Below are 21,473 nucleotides of genomic sequence, written 5' to 3'. Positions count from 1 at the left end.
GCTAATGTAGTAATATCAGTTTTAGTAACTGCTAAAAAATGCTGTATTGATAGAACTTCCTCCTAGCATTACGATTCAGTTGTGCAGCAAAGTGATAGAACTTGTCTTGTTTAAACTTCAATTAAAATATAGCTTAAAAGTAATTTTTTAAGCTGAATATTTCTTAAAAATTGAGATATACCACTCGTGAATTTAAGGTCTAAGGGACACATAGTTGCAGGTTCATTAGGCTTTTGTAATAAATAACAGCATCTTTGTCGAAAGTTTGAATATGAAACTTTAATGAATAATTATTTGTGACCTGGGTTTAGTCGACAGGGTATCGAGTCGTCCTTTAACTGAGGGAGAATGTAAGGAACTATTACATTTCCCCGTGCATGCTCTTGTAGCGTAACTGATAGCTAGTAAGTAAAATATTCATGATTCTAATCCGATGACATAGCTGATTTTTTTGAATTTCTTGTTCCGTAAAAACCTAATAGCTCAACAGTCGCGTCCAAGTGAACTGTGAGCGATAATTCATCGACACTTGAATTTGTTCCACTAGGTGTCCCACTAAGTGTCGTTCCTCTTTCCTCAGTTGCCTTTGAAGTGGGGGAGAATATAAGGAATTATCACCCTCACCTGTGCGCTTAATTCACAAGTGCACATCAATATCGCCACTGAGGGAGGGGTCTCATAAATAGACCAATGAGCTTCTATTGCTCTTGTGATGCTGAATCTTTGAAACTGTGCATTGGCTATTATTATAGGATATATTTTGCAGATAGATTGCAATAAAAAATGCTAAGACCTTCTACTACAAGTATAATTGTGCTTATATTTAATTATATTATTATAGGTTTATATTATTATAGGATCATATTATTATAATTATGCTTATATTATTATAGAATATATTTTTCAGATAGACTACAATAAAAAGTGCTCAGACTTCTACTACTTACATATATAATTGTGCTTATATTTAACTATATTATTATAGGATTATATTATTATGATATTTGCTTATATTATTAGAGGATTATATTATTATAATTATGCTTATACTATTACAGGGTATTTTTTTCAGACTTCTACTACTTACATATATAATTGTGCTTATATTTAACTATATTATTATAGGATTATATTATTATGATATTTGCTTATATTATTAGAGGATTATATTATTATAATTATGCTTATACTATTACAGGGTATTTTTTTCAGACATACTGCAATAAAAATGCTAAGACTTCTACTATTTACATATATAATTATGCTTATATTTGGCCTAACTTCACACTGAAAATTTTCACAAGAAATCGACGAAGCTTTAATTATTTTGTACAGGAAATTGCGTGGCAAATTGACAATCTTGCTTAAAGCGCGGCAAATGTCATGTGAAATGACAGAAATATTATTTGGAAGCCCATTGGTCCATTCTAGAAACCACTCCCTCGGTGGCAATACACATGTGCACTTATGAAATATGCCTCCCGTGCGCGCTCTCATTGTGTAATTTGTAGTACGTCCGACTAGGAATCTGGAGATCCTTGATTTCAATCCCGGAGACGGAATAGTGCACTTTCATGTTTCTTCAAAATGAAACATAATGATATCTCTACAACTTTCCAGTTTCTAATCAGATATACTAATCACTGTTACGCTTTTAGCAGTAATGGTAATAGGATCATTAGTAGGCAATGCTTTTAGTTCTTTGCAAAATGAACAAATGCGTTTGTCAAAATGACACTGGGACAACATCGATGCAAGATTGCCATAAAACTTTCCTTTATGAAGAAAACGCATTATCTTGGAGAAGTAAAAAACGAATAGCATTTGAATGACGTACATACGTATGTACGTATGTACGTGAGTATGCCTGTATTCAGGAAAGGAATCGTATAATAAGGATGGTAAATGTTAAATTTCCCGAGATTGATAGTCCATTTAAATAATAAAAGAACCTACGGACCCTCTACGAAATCTGTATACTTCAACTTGTTTATTGGCTCCGTGTAGACAGTAAAGCGACTTTTCGCCCCGCCTTAGTCTTCCAAATAGATAACTGTGATTTCGGAAGGTTTAAAATAAACCGTCTTATTAGTACTTAACAAATTATACGTCTTATGTAATTAACAGAGCAATTCACCGCAGCCGGCGATGTTCACAGAGTATAAACGTCAACGTAAAGCTTAAGCAATTAAAATGTAAAATTCGCATAAGCTTTGACTCAAACCCTCTAATCACGCGAGCAAATGCGCTTAGCAAAAGGCCAAAGTCGATCCAGGCAAATCTAGAGCTTGGCGTAAAAATAGTACGAAGAAAGTGAGCGACCGCTGCTAAAAGCATTCTCTTAGCTAATGAACATAAAACTTCACAATTCTCTTAGGAAACTTTGTATGTGAAAGAAGACTTAATATGCATCCGTTCATGAGAGATCTTTTTAACATACAAGAAACAAATAGGAAGTAAATGTAAGGATATATGTCAGCACACAGCTATCCATATGCGTGGAGAATAAGAAGGCCGAACTTCTTTTTAGCACTGATTGATGATTAAGAAGCTACTCACGGGATGTGCTTGGTCTGCAAAAAGAAAAAGGACCTTGAGGTGTCACGCTTGTTGGGCACCACTGATTATAGTCTGTTCACTCACTGGACGTTGACGCGCCTTAGCAATCAGACGGAGCTTTAATTGCTTTTGTCTTATGGTAAAATAATTTCAAGTAAGAAAACGGAAGAAGAGATCATTTCGTGGCAAGGAATGCGGAAGTTGAGAATAATACTGATCTTCTTTTCTAAAGAGACTTCTTGTCCTTTCGAAAAGTTCAAGATAATTCTTATATATATATATATTGAAGAAGCAGGAAGACATACATTTCTTTTATATATATGTAATTATAAAAGAAATATATGTCTTTCTGCTGCTGTTCCACATGCACAGATACGTAATACTGCGATTAAAATCGGTTATATTATTTCTTATATCTGTGAGAGAAAACTGCAGTCACTAGATTACAATCTAACATTTCCACGAAGAGTTAAAACAGTTTATTTAATTAAAAAATATTAAAAATAATATTCATTTATTACTATTTTTTAAATACATACTATATCAATACTGACACCTGATAAAAACAAATATTTACATCTGAATATAATAAATATTCGACTTAAGAAGAATTTCCGTTTAAAACTTCGGCATTTGATTATATATTTCTTTCTTTAATATTAAGTGGCGTGAAAAGGAAGCTATGAAAATGTAAAAAAAATTATATTCTGATTGAATAAAATTTTTAAAAAAAATCTAATACAAACACCACAGGACTTCCTTGTAAAGCCTATTAAATTATATACAACTTTTTACTGCATTCGTTAGACTTATTTCTTCGAATTTAATTAGAGATGTATTTCTCATTCAATTAATTCAGTTCTCACTTCACGGTAAAGCAGAAATACATTAAAACTTAAAACATATTCATTAAAAATTGCAAATTCCAGAAAAACATAAAACACCAAATGCAGTTAAAACAGTTAAAAAAAGAACAATTTTTACAATTAAAATTAGAATTTCTACGCAAAAACAAGCAATTCAGCCAGTGGGCAAGAAGGCAGAATTTTTCGATGCTCAAAACTGAAGATTTTCTTTTAGTCCCACTAGGCAAAAAGGCATTCAAGGTGCAGAAAACTTAATTCACTATTGTACTGAGATTCAAATGTAAACAAATGGCTGTTCTTTAGGCTTACCTCGTCACTTCATTTTTTTTAAATTGTTGATAATTCTACAACTATTGCATACAGATTAACTAAAGGTATATTAACCTTAACCGGAATAATTAAGACACAATAACACGCCGAATAAATACTGATTCAGAAGTCAAACAACAAAAATCAGCGTTAATTCACAAAATTTTCACAGTACCTGTGAAAACTTAACCGGAATGTAAGAACAACATAATTCAATAACTTTTAAAGCAAAAAATGCATAATTTACCAACATGCAAGAATGAAAAACGAACCTAACCGATCCAGGTAACAATATATATATTTATACATAATTATACAAGATTGGTGCGGTTCATTACAACGGAAAAGGAAGACGCACAATTACATGTTATAGCAGTCCCATATACAAAATTTCAATGTTTTACGGCTACTCGTTCTTGAGTTCTTCGAAATACATACATACGTACATACAGACATCAAGAAAAAATCTTTTCTGAATCCATTTTACAATTCTTTTTGCCAAAAACAGTCCTTTATTCTGTCCGTACGTACAGATATCACGCAGAAACATCGTTCGAATGGTTTGCAGAGGGGTTGAAATGGATATTTTTCGTTGAAATATGATACCCAAAATTTTTCGCGATTACAATACTTCCTTTATTTCGTACAAGGAAGTAAAAAGGGGGTGAAGAAAATATATATAATTAGTCTCGTAATCACTAAAACCTTCATCTTCACCGTTCGATTTTATTTTTGATGCAAACGGTAGGATAAATAAGAAATTTTCTCTTAATCTATTATAGGTTCTCCTGTTTAATTAAACTTACTCAAAAACCTATTTAGTTTATGACGCTCGTGTTAAGAAATGGAAATGCAAGGCTTTATTAAACGAAAGACTTGAATCTGATACATCTTCATCGAGTGTTTGGTTTTCTGATTTTTATTTGTAACAGTATTGACAGTAATTAAAATTATAACATTTTTTCGAGGTATTAAACAACTGAAGGATGGAATACGTTGTAGTATGACATTACAAATCTTTACATTAACATGTCAGAAAATATTAGAAAAGATTTCAAAAGGGGCAGATTCATTCTGCTGTTCATATCTTCGTAAGATACTGAGGAATACATAAAATGCTTTGTATATAATCACACAAAAGCACTCACATTTTATCAACCAACAAGCTCCAGATTTGTATATGCTAAATTAATTCACAAGATTCATTAATCTGACTCTCCAGTATATTGTTGTTTGGTTTGCTTTTATTTGGTAGAGAAAGCAAGTTTACATAGAAGATACTGAGAGTTCCTCAGTATCTTCTATGTTAGATCTAACGAACGCATGCAACGGATGCAATTAGTCTATCTCTCATAGAGAGAGTAACATAGAAGATACTAAGAGTTTTTCTTTCTCACAACGTATCTCTCTTGAGATATGTTGTGAGAAAGAAAAACTAGGAGCTCTAATATACTTTTCAGATTTAAATTCATAACGTCCTTGAACTCCTGCGTATATTGAACTCCTCAGTATCTTCTATGTTAGATCTAACGAACGTATGTCTAACGGATGCAGTTAGTCTATCTCTCATAGAGAGAGTAACATAGAAGATACTGAGAGAGATATGTTGTGAGAAAGAAAAACTAGGAGCTCTAAGATACTTTTCAGATTTAAATTCATAACGTCCTTGAACTCCTGCGTATATTATACATTTTATTTTTCCATTTCTTCACAGGTACCTATCCAAGATGCGTTCTTCATCTCTGTACGGCATGATCTCTTTGTCTGGGATGGTGTTTGGCGCTGAGATCGTCGCCAGCCATATCACCCAGTCACTCGTCCTCCTCATCAGTGCCTACCATATGCTGTACAACCTACTTTCTCTTCTTCTACTTGTTATCAGTCACAGGGTAAGTTTTCTAACACGTTAGAGCACATATAGTTAGATTGATGAATCTATTTTTCAAGGAACGAAAAGTGAAAAAATGTTATTTTAACTTTTATACAGATCCGCATACTCTAATAGAAATATTCATCAGCAATTTACAGATTGGTTGACTTTACATAAGAAATAACCACAAAATTAAAATGATCACAAAAGTTAATAATCAATAAAAAAAAGTTCATTGACTCACAAGCGTTTATTTGATTATAAATTTATGAGCAATTGAAAGACCATTAATTTATTATCAAACAAGCTTTGGATAAAAAGTATGCATTCATGCATGCGGTCGAATACTCGGTTACGACACACGAATCTTTTTAAATTCGGGATGGCCAGTATGGTGGCCATGTTATTTGTAACTTAAAAATATCATGGCTATGGACAAAAGATAAGATGACCATGTCTTTTTCTCACTTCCCATAACAAAGATGGATTGTCAGATTGTCAGTTTTGATGTCTTCTGGAAGTTGAATCTTTTATTCCCATCAAAGAGCTTAGCTTGTGTTTTGTAGATGAGTTCACTGCTGATTAAAAGCTCGTGTTGCAAATAGCGCAAAGGGAAAGTAATTTATTGAAACAAGTGGAAAAAAAAAGAGACGAGAACCTCAGTCCTTTTAAGCAACTTTGAGATTTCATAACTCCAAGTTGAAATTAGTTCGTGAAGAAACGATTGTGTGTGATGTGAAGATAAATTAATTTGCAATCATCAAAGTTTTCAAATGTATATGATGAAAATATTTTGTAATTTTTAAATAAATTAAAAATATCCTTTAGCTCAACAACTACATTCCAGATGTTCATTCGCCACATGTGAATAGTGGAAACTACACGTGTATAGATAATGATTCGAAAAAGGACGAACAAATTCAACAATAAATATTGTACATCTAGGCCCATCTGAAGATAATTTGTCACATGTATACGTCTAATGTTGAGTCACATGTATAAAAAATAATAAATATATTGTACTAATTTATGTAGCCACAAAGCAGCTGTCAAAGCCTGATTGCCAGAAGTCCTTTTTATGGTAGATTGAATATCAATTTTTGTATGGCAAATACACTTGATTCATAGCTGAATCGTTTCCCAAAATCATAATTAAGTTTCCTCTTCATAACTGTCGATACCAATATACATAATCACTAGCAGGTCATATACAAATTTCCCTTCACTGACTATCCAATACATAACAGCACGTATCTACTAAAACGTAAAGTGACACAGAACACGTAAAGTGACACAGAATATAAAAGTACAATTCAAGGCATAACTATATACAAAAATTCAACCCTTGTGTAAAATGTTTAAATGTTGAAATTATCATCACTATCAATGATACAGTGAGCCACCAGAGGTCTGGTAAATCTATATAAGATTTCATAATTAAAGATATGCGAGTAGTTAATATAGTCACTGGTGATAGCTTCGTTGAAGAAATGTTCATTCGTTCTTCGAATATAAGTTTTAAGATCTTTAGTTTTGAGATGTTTATGGAGAAGAGCATTTTTAACAAAGTGATGTACGTCTATTCTAAATCTAAGGAGTTTATTTTGAGCAATTTATAATTGATGAATTTGGTGATCTGGGGCAGTATTCCAGGCAGGAGCCGCATAACACAGAAGTGGTCTAATATAGGCAGTGTGTAGAGACATTAGATTATTTGAAGCAGGAAACATGAAAAATGACCTCTCCGAGACTCGAACCTGGTCCTCTCGAATACGCGTCGAGTATGCTAAAACCGTTACACCACGAAGGCATGTAGAAAAGGACGGAGAAAATATCTTATAAGTGTAAATATGCTTTTTGTTTTGAGACTCAGTTTAGAGTACTTGACAATGACAAGAAGAAATCTATTTATGATACCAATAGCTTTGCTACGAATATTGTGTACATGATCATGCCATTTAAGATTTTGATTAATAATATTACCCAGATATTTTTCTTTGGCTACAATGGGAACAATATCTTTGAATAAGATTAAATTTCTATAACTGGTGTGTCTCTTTTTGGTCTTGGAAAGAACAAGCTATTGCGATTTACTGGCATTAATTTTTACGCTCCAAGTCTTACATCAGTGTTCAACGGAGGTTGCGTAATTTTGAAGTTTAAGGATTGCATGGTCTTGAATACCACTAACGTTTATGCAGAGACTAAAATCTATGGGCAAAGAAAATAACAACACGATGGTGACAAGAATGTAGGCACCGACGAATGGGCGCTAGAATAAAGAAAAGTCACATTAAACGGAAGCTCCAATTGAATAAAGGAAAGTGCGGAAATAAACAAAAACAAAGAAAAAAAACGGAAGTGCTGTAAACGATGATATACACGAATATGAAAATAAAAAAAAATTGAGAAGCCTTGAGAAATATAGGTTTGAATTCCAAAGAAATAAAGAAACTTCCTAAACTCAAAATTGGTCAAGTGATTCAGAATCCACATGTCATATGACAGATAATTAAAAACGTTTTAATTAAACTAGGTTGAAGCAAAGCGAAACGAAAAAACAATTGCTGATGTTACTCACAAGAAGTCCAAAGGCATCGAAGGAGGATACTTATGCTTCGTAGACGACGAAGATAACGAAATTGGAAATAAAACTCATACATGTTTTTTTGCGTTCCTGACCTTGAACGCAGACTAGCATCCAAACCTCGAATAAGGAAAAATCGCAAACAAAAGGTTTACAGTTGAATTTATAGAAGATGCACAATAAAGAAAAAAAAGTAAAACTATAGGAATTGCTAAAACAGAAAAAAAATTATATAAGATAATCGAATCACGAAAGTAAAAAGCCAAAAGTGCAGTTACAAAAAGAAGTGAAAACAGCATAGTAGATCTCTGGCATAGAAGGCCGTTCGAGTTCTGGAATTATAAAAAAACGAACTTAAGCCATATCATTCAACAGCACAGCTCATTGCATAGTTCCAAAACAAAAAAGAAGTAAACTGAATGAAAGAACAGAAAAGGGAATTCTCGGTGGATATAATGATCGTACCAAATGGTACAGAATTTACATGTCGAATGCAAAAAACATTGCCATCAAAAGAATTGTAATATTCAACGAAAACAAAAAAGAAGCAATACCTTGTCAAATAAATTATCAGGATTAAGAAATACAATGGAAAGAAAATTAATTGTGAGGATCATGTGCAGATGCATAGAAACAGAAGAAATTCCCCTAGTACCGCGAAGATCCCAAAGAACGACTAAAGAAATCCCACCAAATAGATTCTCATATATAGCAAAGAAAAAGGAAATCAAAATTCCTATGGACTGCCAAGATTTACAAACTTTTCCAGCCAAAGAAAAGGAACTGTGGTTGAAATCCACAAAGGTGATGGAATGATTAGAAAAAAGGAACTAGTTGTTCTTCCAAAAGGAAAGAAAAGAATTGAAAATTTGGAAATAAATGGGCATTCGGGAATAAAATCTGAAATTGCAGGAAATGTTATCAGATATAAAGCTCGTCTGGTAGTTAAAGGATATTGCCAACAGGGCATGACTACGATGAAACATTTGTACCAGTCGTAATAGACGCTACAACAAGAACTACCTTGACAACAGCAGCTCAAAAGAACATGTATGTAAATCATTTCCACCTAAAAACAGCATTTCTATGAGAAGCTATGAGAAGAAATACATATAAAGCAACCAGAAGGTTACATTTCGTAGAGAGAAGCAAACAAAGTCTATAAATTAAACAAAAGTATCTGTAAACTAAAACAGGCAACCAGAAACTAGAATCACAAAATAGCCAAAACTCTGTGCATATTATGATATGTGCAAGGAAAGGTTGATCAATGTTCTTTCACATTAAATAAGGAAAATACCAGAATTTATATAATCATATACGTTGACGACATATTAGTCTTGAGCGAAAGCTTAAGTCAATTCAAGAAGTTGAACGAATTCTCAAACAATATTTTGACATTGTAGAACTTGGAGAAGTGTTAACATTTCTAGGAATCGAAATTGAAAGAGAAAAAGATGGAAGCCAACAAGATTATGAGAATAATCGAGAAATTCGAAGAAGAATCAGAAAAGAAACTAAGTTATACACTCATGACTACGAATATTATGAAGAAGAAAAGAACTTTAACATATGTTGAAAGGGGGGAAGTGAAGGCTGTTCTGAAAGATTCCTGGAAAAATCGCTTTTACGATTCGAAAACGCGTTTTCTGATAAGTTCCAAAATGTCACATCTACTGTCACTAAGGCTGTTCATATACCGGGTTCTACTTGATCTATCCTTAAAAAGTATTTTGTGTTAATTAACCACTTTTTATGATTTGGATCTGTAGTACAACTTTTCTTTAGCTTTTGTAGGTACCTCCCAAACATAAGAAAATCATGTGTGCGATCCTCCATAAGTCTCAGTCTCCGAGCTATTACGAGATGTGAGACGATATGCTCTGCCATTGTAGAAGCAATGCCTCCATTTGATATTACAAAAGTCAAAACTTCACGACCTGTGTCAAGAGATTTTAGCCATCTGCACTGTGTCTGCCATCAAAGCCTTTCGACTTCCGGGAGGCTGACGGATCTTGTTGCTCCTCTGACAGCGTTTAAACTATAACGTAAACGATATCAGAGGACGTAAAATACAACCAAAAAATTAAGAGGGCGTACTTATTCAGTCTGAAGATTATTTCAGACAGAGCAATAGGTCAGAATGTCCTTAAACTCTCGATTATAGAGACTTTTGCCGCTAGCTACAACCTCACATAATGAGGACAATACTTACAATAATTTTTACATGCCTTTAATGTCATTATGCGTTGTTAACAGAGCTTCTTATAGAATTGTAATAAATGTGTTTTAGTTTTATATGTGGTAAGTAATACGCAACCTAAACAAATCGCAAACTAGTTAGTTACCAGTCCTTACATGGAGTCGCCCCAGCAGCGTAACCACAGTCCCCTCCCACCCTCAACAGGATGCTAATTAGTTGAAGAGTATTCAAGGCGAGGATTTTCGATATTTTAGATATAGAGCTTTTGGCAACAACGGCTTTACTTTCTATCGTCGAACTCTGCTAGTTAATATTTCGGCATTAGCCATTTGCTAGCAGAAGTTAAACCGCGTCATTAAAGTTGAGCCAGATTTGGGTAGTCTCAGGCTACCATCCCTTTTTACATTGTAATTCAATTTTGTGTTATTTAATACCCGCAATTGGCGGAGTTTTGACTGTACGCACAAACTGTGCTCGTGTTAACTTCAATCTTAAATAATAATAATAATAATAAAAAAAAAAAAAAAAAAAAAACTGACACGTGGCCACACTGGCAATCTAGGCAATGAAAGGCCTAATTGGTTGGCGAAAATAAGCTACAAATCTTCACGTCAATACTCCAATGATACTTCACTTTCCAAGAAAAAGTAGGGATGAAACAACATTCAAATTGGAACGAATTATACAAGAAATTCTACTACTGCATCTTTTACTAAATTACTTCTTTCCTTCCATTCCTCACAAACTGAATAATATAAAAATTTTCTGCAATTTTGAAATTTCTAAATTTTTAACTGGATATGTTAATTTCAACTCATATCTGAAGTGATTTAGGGTTATCTAATGCAGACCTTGTGTTCCTGCAGCTTCGTGGAAGTGCAAAATGTCGAACATTTGTTGTTTTATTGTTCAAAGCTTACGGAAGGACGGAAAGAACTCATTTCTTAAGTTAAATGCTGAGAGCATTACATCTCCTCCCCTTCTTCATGTATTTGTTCAAGATAAAATGGAATTCTCTTTCTTTTGTATATTCATCTGTGAAATTGTAAGTTTATTTTATTTTGTTTTGTGGCTTTAAAAATGTACACATTAAACATTGCACAGCTGTTCATGTCGCGATATAAACAGGTACCACCTATGGTGATTGCGTCCAGTAACAGAACAATACAGACTTATTAAATTTCAAATAAGGAAAAAACTGTTCACATATGAATGTAAAGGGATTATTTATAGTGCAAAAATGCGTAAGTGAGGGTATTTATCTTTTGACAAGCATGTAAAGAAGTTAATCAAATCTGTATCTTAAAAATCTTGGAATAAAATTATATCACAGTGTAAGTTAATTAGCTCTATTAGTAGTTTCTCTGAGACGTTATAATTTTTGTTTGTAATAGTAATGAAAATAATGTAAAATTTGATTCCAAATGATTAAAATCGTAAACTTTTTCTTTAAATTCTTGTCATAATAATTAATGTCATAATAATAATAATAATTAATTTATGGGTAAAGTATTCGCGGGTTACCAGTTTGAGACTACTAAGCTACTTCACCTAGTTATCAATATTAGTTAACCAAGGTAAATTCAGCGCTTAGTTGAAATAAAAATTCTAATATTAAAATGTTCTACTGTTATTCAAATATTTTACTACTACAAAAGGATAAGGAAAATTTAATAATATCATTGATGATTCTGACCGTTTTTAATAATCTAAATTATTAGATTTTTCTCAGGAAGAAGAATAAAGAGTAATTTTGATGAGGTAAAGCAACTACATATCACCTGTGAGAGAAATTTCGAATGTAAATAATATTAGAAATAATTATTGGCTTAAGCCATTGTTGTTAATTTTATAAAGGTAATCCTTTTACCGAAAGATTCTGTAATTAAATAGAATTCTATAAAAATAAATTTGCTTATCTGCTCTTAATTAATAACGTTCTCCAGTTCATTGCATTAACCTCATTTTTTCGTGCATATTGCTGAATTTGGCTTTAGAGACATTTTCGATCGAAGTCGACTTCGCTATAAAAATAATAGTACATACAGGTTAACCTGTAAATTTTAATAGTAATTTTGAATAATATCTTTACTCTATTACTTATAAAATTATATATGAAATTTATTCAAGTAATGATTTAGAAAGTAAAACAGAAATCTGCAGCAGTCTTGGCACCATTTTTGCAAAGAAATTGGGATCTGTAAAAATCGTTTTCTTGTAGTTTTGTTTTGAAATTCTGGCAGTAATTTAAATATAGTCTAACTTGAAGTTATTAAATTTATTATGCAAATAAATTCCAGGAAAGGATATTCTGTGATCTCGTAACTTAATATAATAAATAAATATCAAATGAGATAAGAAAAATAGTTATTTTGTATTTAAAAATTCGTGAATTTGTTAGGAACATTGCTAAAAATTTGAATTTGCCGCTCTCTACTCTTTTCAATGTTATAAAGAATTTTAAAAAGAAAAACGAATTATAATGAGAAAAGAAACGATCATCCACAAGGACATTTGTATTACAGTTCTTAGGAGACTAGTCTTTTTTTCTGTTACTGTGAAACATTTTCCTGAATTTAATAAAAGATTTCATGTATCAATTACTCCTAAAAGAATCAGAAGAACTGTTAGGTAAATTGGATGACATGCCAAGAGAAATAAATAGCATTGGCTTCTACTTGCGAAATGGACGACAGATAGATATTTTTCTTATTAGGATCAGGTCACCTTGTGAATGACATAAATTTTGACACTTTTTAATGGTCACCTTATCGTCTGGCGAGCATCAAATGAAGAATTAAATTGAAACAACTTGTTATTTGAGGGAAAGCATAGTAGTGGAGGAATCTCAGTGTGGAGTTACCTTGAGGAAGACTGAGTAATTTAATTTTGTTGATGTTGTAATGGATCATGCAAAATCTTTGAGCTTTTTGAAAAGAACTTAAAAAGCATCAACATAAATTGGGCATCGGGAACAATTTTGCGTTGTATCTAGTGAACGACCCAAAGCAGGAGCAAAAATATTTTTTGAAATTTTTTTTTTATTTCTGTAAAAGAGAGACCTGTGTTTGACCGCCGTCGAAACTGATAGAGTTTTATTCAGAGCCTAAGAGCGTTTTCGCCTAATTTTAAATTTTACATTGGCATGTTTCTCTTCCAATTCAATTATTGTTTCTCTCGCTTTCGTTCTGACATCTTCACTGGAGAATGGTGTACACATCCGAGTACCTAGGCCCCAGGCCCTACCCCTATCGAATAAAAATTGGGTATTTCCTAATTATGGGTGCATTAACAAGTTAAAAGTGTAATCACTTTTGTTTACACCGGTAAAAAAACATTCAGTCCTAAATTGTGGTAACGCCCTATTGGAATATAACGGATTCTAGCTCATTGTTATAAAGTTTTATTTCTAATCGTTTACAGACATACTGACAATGAACGCAAATGAAAACAGAACGCTTTAGATGCGTAAGTTTCAATTTTCTCCTGAAATAAGATTTCACAAAGTCCTCCATTTCGTAAGGCTATTTATGCGTCACTTGCGAGGATTATGTTAATTGTTCATTCAGTAAATTAATTACTTCGATCCGATCATGTTGTGTCTGTCGGGTGCTTTCTAAACAGCCTTGCAATGCCATTTAAAGATAAATATGCTCAAAGTGACCTTCGGATTGGGATAATGTAAATACGACGTAGATAAGTCTAATCTTATTGGCGTATCTGACAGATTTCCAAGGGCTTTGTTACGTTTCCCACTCTGCTACTAAAAAGTATGTAAAGAAATAACATGGTTACCCGCATGAAGAAGAAATTACAAAATATTGGAGTAGATATATAGACATTGAATAATTTTCGCCTTTATACAGAGAAAGAAAGAAATTAACATATCAATTAATTTTAAATTAACACTGAAATTAACATTTACTAAAATCTGTTACAGACGGATAGTTTGCAGAAATCCTATTTTTAGAAAACGAGTTCATTTTATTCTTAACGAATAACACGGCGTGTGACAGACAATATAAAAAATAGGCATTTTTAATTTGCTAATGAATCCTACACTGGGCGTGTCACATCACCTGATCTTTGATCTATTCCAGCAAAATACGTAATCAAATTTCTGTGAAGGTTCCTTCATTCGACGAAAATTTATTCATAATAAAACAGCGCAAAAGGTCTCGACGTCACATCTGTCTGTTTATAAATCGCCTTTATAAATAGTCTTTGAAACGTCAAGTTTTCTTTTATGCTGATTAAAAATTGTCTTCAGCTTTATAAAATGAAGAATTTGAGAGTGCATATGTGAGTTTGTCAAATAGTGAAAAAACGGTGGCATCCAGAGCCACCTAATTTTGAACATTCAGTCCTGCACTCGAACCTCGAAAAGAAAAATTTTTATTTTCATTTTTTTTTTTTTTAATTTATTTTATGTTTTGTGCGGATAACAAATTTCTGGCATTTTTTCACTTGCTTTGTCATAGTTCAATTTAAAATGTTGTTGTAATTTAAAAATTTTATCGTATTGTTGTAAAATATAGATTTTCTCTAGGATCTTCTCGTGAAAATTCATTTAAACTAATAAGTAAACAAATATTCATATAAATGTTAAACACATGACATAAATTGTATTTCTTAGGCTAACTAATGAAGGAAAAAGAATGCAAATCAACGTTTAAGGTGTAACAAAGTCTTACCGCTATGCAGATAAGTTCATTTAGAAAGAGATACAAATTTAGCTTCTTCTCTGCTAATAGAAACAGATGACACTGAAATCATTATTTTTGCTCAATCTCCAAGCTGAAGTAAGGAAAAAAAAGGGGGGCATCGGTGAAAACTTACTTTATACCTGTCAGAAATAAGTAAGAAAATGCAGTCTAAAGTCTTAAAACGACGTGTATAGTCTAAAGTCGACCTTAAATACACATATTTTATTACGATAAGTATGGTATATTTTACGAAAACTTGTCGCAATAACGAAGCCACTGATGACTCAGTAATGACGCGAGGACACTGTAGACTAAGTCGGCGTTTTGTTCAGAGCGCTTTGTAACTTTTTTAATTCCTTTTACATTATTTTATTTTCCTTTTCACTTCTAAGAAAGCAAAAATTCATAAGCATTTTTTTACAAGAATGTCGTGGAAAAAAATCAGACCCGAACGTTTATTAGAAGGTAAACTATTTAATTTACTTTTTTCCAGACCTCCACTTTATATTTAAATTTATTTATAATAACAGGAAAAATATTTATCATGAAAAAACTTTACAGATAAAATAATTCAAAAATAACTGTGAACAATATACGAGTAGCCTGTTGCAAATCTAACTTCATTTATTTAATTTTTTAATACAAGGATGGAAAAATAAATGGTTTTTGTTGTGCATTCTTATATGTTATACTAGTCCTTATAAGAATTGCACATATTTCAGCATTTAATCAAATAAGAATTCTGATTGGTTAATGAATCAAAGATTAAATTTTGGTGGTTATATTTGTTCAGACGATTTTCAATTTCAAGCAATAAAAAATTTTGAAGTTCCTGTAAATTAATTTTTGATTTAAAAAAGAATTTGGCATATCTAAAAATAAAAAGAAATGCAGAAAGTAATTTTAATTTTTTCCTTTATTTCATTAAAAGTACATATTGTAAATAAATATTCCCTCGAAATAAAGTAACCTAAGCACCTATAGGGTTAGAATTACAATTTATCACCTGCAGCATTAGCGCATTATAATTGCTCTATGAGATGCAGATCGATTTAAAGAATTCATATATAGACATACATATATATATAGTATATATATATATTTATAATTTTACACTTGGTTTATCTTGCTTAGTGTATGCAGAAGCGCTCTAGGCCTCTACTAAAATATTGTGTTTACGACCTCTATAACTGTACAAAATTCGGCCGAAACTAGTGTGTCAAAGTTTTATGTTCTCCTTGCAATTTTCCAGTTAATAATTATTGTTTCTTAAAGAAGACTGGAAAATTTCTGTTATTCATTTTAAATGCTACGAGAGAGAAATTTTCTAGTCCAAATCTACGGATTTTTTATTGTTTTTCTGTGCTTCCAAGAAGCAGTGCCCTACATGTAAAGAACTTTGTAACGTTTCACTGTGGCTCATTACTTCTGTTGCTTCTCTTGAAAAATATCGATCTAGCCAGCTTATCTGAACGACATTCAGAATTATGAAACAAAAATTAGTTTATGTCGTACATAATTTTTCTCAGAAGGAAAAAAATATTTCTGTTTAAACGCAAGAAATGCCTTCTTTGCTGACTAATACTTATTTGCTTTAGCCGCCTAATAAAAATGCAATGCCGTATCTCTGCTGTTTTGATAACCCAATATTTACTTAAATGGTACAAAACTAGCTATCAAATCTCTTCGTTTACAACTGAAAGCCACATTATCTGTATTCTTCAAATCTGTAAGCATCATCTAAACACTATCAGAAATCCTTATCCATTTTAACTTCATGAAGAAAGTGCTTTCTGCCTTGAAAAAACTAAAGTTTGGGTGCTGTTTAAAAACACTGTTCTTGTAGGTAATGCAATAAGGTAAATATGTAATAAGGAATTTCTATTCAGGTTCCATTAGTAAATGAAACTTTTGGATTTAAATTGATGTAAAATTCTAGCCAAATATATTTACTTGAGTATTTATTGAAACACCAAGCCTTTAAAGACAGCACTGTTGATTATTTTTTTGAATCTTGATAATGACAACTATACAGTATGAAATTAAGACTATTTCAGAAAAGTTTGCAAAACATGCGATTTTTCACATAATAAGGAAAAATGCGTGAAGAAAATTACTTCGTTTAACACTCAACAATAAACTCACATGATTTGAAAATTATTAACAGAGATCTGTGTAGACACTTCATTGCTCGAAGGCAAAATGCACAGTGGGACTATACTTTGTATTTATCTCACTTAAGAATCTGGTTTTATTTATTTATTGGCATCTCATCGCTTACAATTTCAGAGAAGCTGGAGATCTTTGATATAATGTTTATCATTAGAATTGTAAGGCATGTATAATACAAGTAGATACCAAAGTACAGCCAGCATAGACTAATGCTTATAAGAAAAGTTAAAATTTAAAAAAAAAAAGCTTTAATTCATTCATTAAATTGAAGTATTATATAATAAATTTAATATATGAGAGATTTATTCTATTAATACAAAGAAAAAACACATCCAAAATCAAAAGTAAAATTAGTCAAAAACTCAGCTGGAAGTCGATTTAGTAGTAAAAAAATTCCGATGACTTCCTTATACGGAATATTAAATTATACGCAATTTTCCCTGCATTTCGTTTAAACTTATTTCCTCGAATTTCGTTAGAGATATATTTCTCATTCAATTAATTTAGTTCTACTTCGCGGTAAAGCAAAAGTACATAAAACCTCAAAATATCTTTACTAAAAATCGGAAAATATGGAAAAATATAAAACACCAAATACAGCTACTAAACAATTAAAAAAATTAATTTAATTTCAACTCTAATTTTTTTACAATGAAAATTGTAAAAAAGCTAATTTTAATTTTTGCTGTAATTTTAATTTTTACAATTAAAATTAGAGTTTCTACCCAAAAACAAGAAATTCGGCCAGCGGACAGAAAGGCAGAGTTTTCGGTGCACAAAGCTGAAAGTTTACTTTTGGTCCCATTCGGCAAAAAGGCACTGAAGGTGCAGAAACTGTCTTTATTCACTATTCTGCTAAGTTTCAAATGTAAACAAATGTGGCTTTTATGGGAAAAAAATAAGCTTAGCGTACAGACGTCACGAAAAAATCTCTTCTGAATCCGTTTTAAATCCTTTTTGCAACCCGTTTTGGGAAAAAGATCCTTACGTGCACATGTCACGCAAAAACATCCTTAAATTGCATTCGATAGCTGTCAAAATGGATATTTTCGTTGAAATATGATACCCAAAAATTTTCGCGATTACAATACTTTACTTCGTACAAGGAAGGAAAGAAAAAACTCTATTGACTTTAAGAGTGTCAGACAATGTGGGCCCTCTCGTTTAAGAAATATGCATTTTGGCACAATACTTATGTTTCTTGGGAAAAATGCTGCTTGACTTTCTCGAAGTTAAAGAGTTTTCTGATAAACTAACGTCAACTAACAATTAATAAGCAAAAAAAAAATAACTTATAGGAAAAAATTCTTGGGTTCGACGCTATTCAATCAAGCAGGCTTTCGGATCGCACACGAAATGCACATCAACAGATGAATATTAACATTGCCGGACGAAGTGTTGAGATCTCTTTTTCAAGACATCAGCGCCTATTTTTTATGTCTTAAAATATGTCTTGTTGAAATATGTTTTATGTTTTTGGTATGTTATTCAATATTTTTGGTATGCATTTTTAGCTCAAAGAGCGTTAGCCCAGAAGGGCTATTAATCTCATTTTGGCATTTTGAGGCGTTTCACGATAAACGGCGTTTCAGTTTTCAAATTGTAGCCACCAAATATTAGAGCCCTGAGTTATTAAGACACAATAACACGCCGAATAAATACTAATTCAGAAGTTAAACAACAAAAATCAGCGTTAATTTACAAAATTTTCACAGGACTAGTTTCGATGGTTTTAAACCATTCGATGGTTTCGATGGTTTTTTTCGATGGTAAAAACATTTCTCCTCGTAATTTACTCATGGTGTCTTTTGATGTAAAATCATTATTCACCAATGTCCCAGTGGAGGGTGCATTAAGATGTCTAGAAACCAGACTTCGCGAATTTCATTTCTCTTGCATCGAAATTGATGAGCTAATTTCTCTCACTCAACTCTGTTTGAAACAAACACATTTTGTTTTCCAAAATAAATATTACAAGCAAACTGAGGGATTAGCCATGGGAAGCCCCCTCAGTCCCATCCTGGCTGATATCTACATGCATTATTATGAATCAAAATTGTTTGAAACTTTAAACTTCCCGGCATGGTTCCGCTACGTAGACGATACTTTTACCCTGTTTGAAGGTAATAAAGATGATTTAAATAAAGTTTTTTCAACAATGAATTCTATTGATCCTGCTATTCAGTTCACTTTTGAACTTGAGACTTGCAATTCTCTTCCGTTTCTCGACATTCTGGTCACACGTAACACATCCAACTTCAGTACTACAGTTTACCGTAAACCTTCATCGGTTTGCCTTCCACCACACTTTAAATCATGTCATCCGACTAAACAAAAGTTAGCTTCATTTTATTCCTATGTCTTCCGTGCTCTTCAAGTTTGCTCCTCCAAACTAGCCCTTGATGAAGAACTAAATTATTTAAAAGCAATAGCTATTGACAGGGGCTTTTCACCCAACATTATTAATCAAGCAGTTAAAAAATTCTCATCTCAACACACTAAAAGCCACACTCTTATTTTAGGAGATTATAAAAATTCTGTTGTCATTCCCTTCTTTCCATCAATTAGCTATAAAGTTGCACATATTTTGCAGAAATTTAACTTTCGGGTTGTTTACTCTCCCATCAATAAAATTCCAACTTCTATACTCAAGGACCCCATTCCGGATATGAATTCCTGGGGTATTTATAGGATTCCTTGCCAGTGCGGTTTAATTTACATTGGCCAAACTAAGAGAGCCTTAAAATTTCGCGTCAAAGAACATGAGGCATATGTTAGAAAAAAGGAAACACAGAAGTCTTCTGTTGCTCAACATTGTTGGTCCGAAAATCACACTTTCAATTTTTCTGCTGCCAAAATTATTCAAAAAACATCTTCCATTGGAGAACTGGATTTTCTAGAGGCATTTCACATTCATAAAAATCTTTCTGTTCTAGTTAACGATCCTAATTCCAATCCAAATCTGCCTTCGGCTTTTAGAGAAATTATGTTTTAGTTCTGGTTTCGCCAACAGATGGCGCCATTTGCTTATTCTTGTCCAGGCTTTCTTATCTTATCTAAACATTATTTCCTATCTTGTTCATTTGCGGTTTTGCAGCTGAAGATGATGGTTCGGTAAAACCATCGAAACTAGTCCTGTGAAAATTTTGTAAATTAACGCTGATTTTTGTTGTTTGACTTCTGAATTAGCCCTGAGTTATGTTTAAAGAAATTAAATAATGAAAAATATGCATGAATGTATGTGAAAAATGTGAAAAAACAACGGTACCTAAAGACATTAAATTTTGAATAAGTAGTCCTCCACTAGAATATTGACATCTGGAAGTCCAAATTTGGAATATGGAATTAGTTTTATTATCTATTTTATATTTCATAAAAATTTAACGAATTTTTAATTAACAAACTCGACGATTTCAAAGCTAGCAATGGCAACAGTGTACAGAGAAAAAAGAGAAAAAAACGTTTAGCTCCAATGCGCGAGACTGTGTATCGGAAATTCTAAAGATATGCTCTTTTAAATATTTTATGGTATTGCTGTTGAACTGAGTTTTAAAATTTAAGTGCGAAGAACACATATTTAATAAAGAAAGGTAGCATATAAAACATTAAAAAAACGCCCTTTTGGGCGTAACATAAAATCTGAAAGCTTTCAGATTTTTTTCTATTATTATATTTTTCTTTCTTTTCTTTTTTTCCGTGAAATTTTTATATTTTTACGTATACTGCATTTTTCCAGATGTCGAAAGGAAAAACTCTGAAGAATACTTTTGGCTGGGCGCGAGTTAAAGTCCTAGGATTGCTGGTCAACATGCTCTTCTTGGTTGCTCTTTGCTTCGCCGCTTCTGTGGAAGCTGTGCAAACGATGGTTCATGCCTCCCACGAAGACACCGAACCACGATATCCCATGCTAATAGTCACTCTCGGAGTCATCAACTTCACTCTCAATATCATCTGTTTCATACTCATTGGAGGTATGTGATTCTATGGCATTTTAATGTGATCTCATATTATTGTACGAATAAATCTCTATATGAAACTCGATATGTATTGAATATTTTCGAACATGCGATATACAAATCACATGTTCTTCGGACAACTGAACTTAAAGAAGGGTCCAATGGACCAAATTGGATATTATTTTTGACACTACTGGATCTTTTGGAATGTGTTGTAAAAGCAGCATTTTCATAAGATGAATGCC

General features: G+C 32.3%; 1 protein-coding gene across 2 annotated transcripts in view; it reads left to right on the top strand.

The window, feature by feature from the left end:
- LOC118198478 (proton-coupled zinc antiporter SLC30A1-like) overlaps positions 1-21,473 on the top strand; it is a 94,475-nt gene that overhangs the window by 35,071 nt on the left and 37,931 nt on the right. For both annotated transcript variants that reach the window (XM_085811833.1, XM_085811834.1), the window contains 2 exons: positions 5,449-5,623; positions 21,009-21,243. In XM_085811833.1, coding sequence (XP_085667959.1) covers positions 5,462-5,623; positions 21,009-21,243 — 397 coding nt within the window. In that variant the 5' untranslated portion in view covers positions 5,449-5,461. The remainder of the gene's footprint in view (positions 1-5,448; positions 5,624-21,008; positions 21,244-21,473) is intronic.

This window comes from Stegodyphus dumicola, chromosome 2 (genome assembly GCF_044657685.1).
Source record: "Stegodyphus dumicola isolate Sdum_Otavi_A_Nest chromosome 2, ASM4465768v1".
NCBI lineage: Eukaryota > Metazoa > Arthropoda > Arachnida > Araneae > Eresidae > Stegodyphus > Stegodyphus dumicola.
Note: the sequence above shows the minus strand (reverse complement) of the source record. Positions and strands in the feature narration are given on the sequence as shown.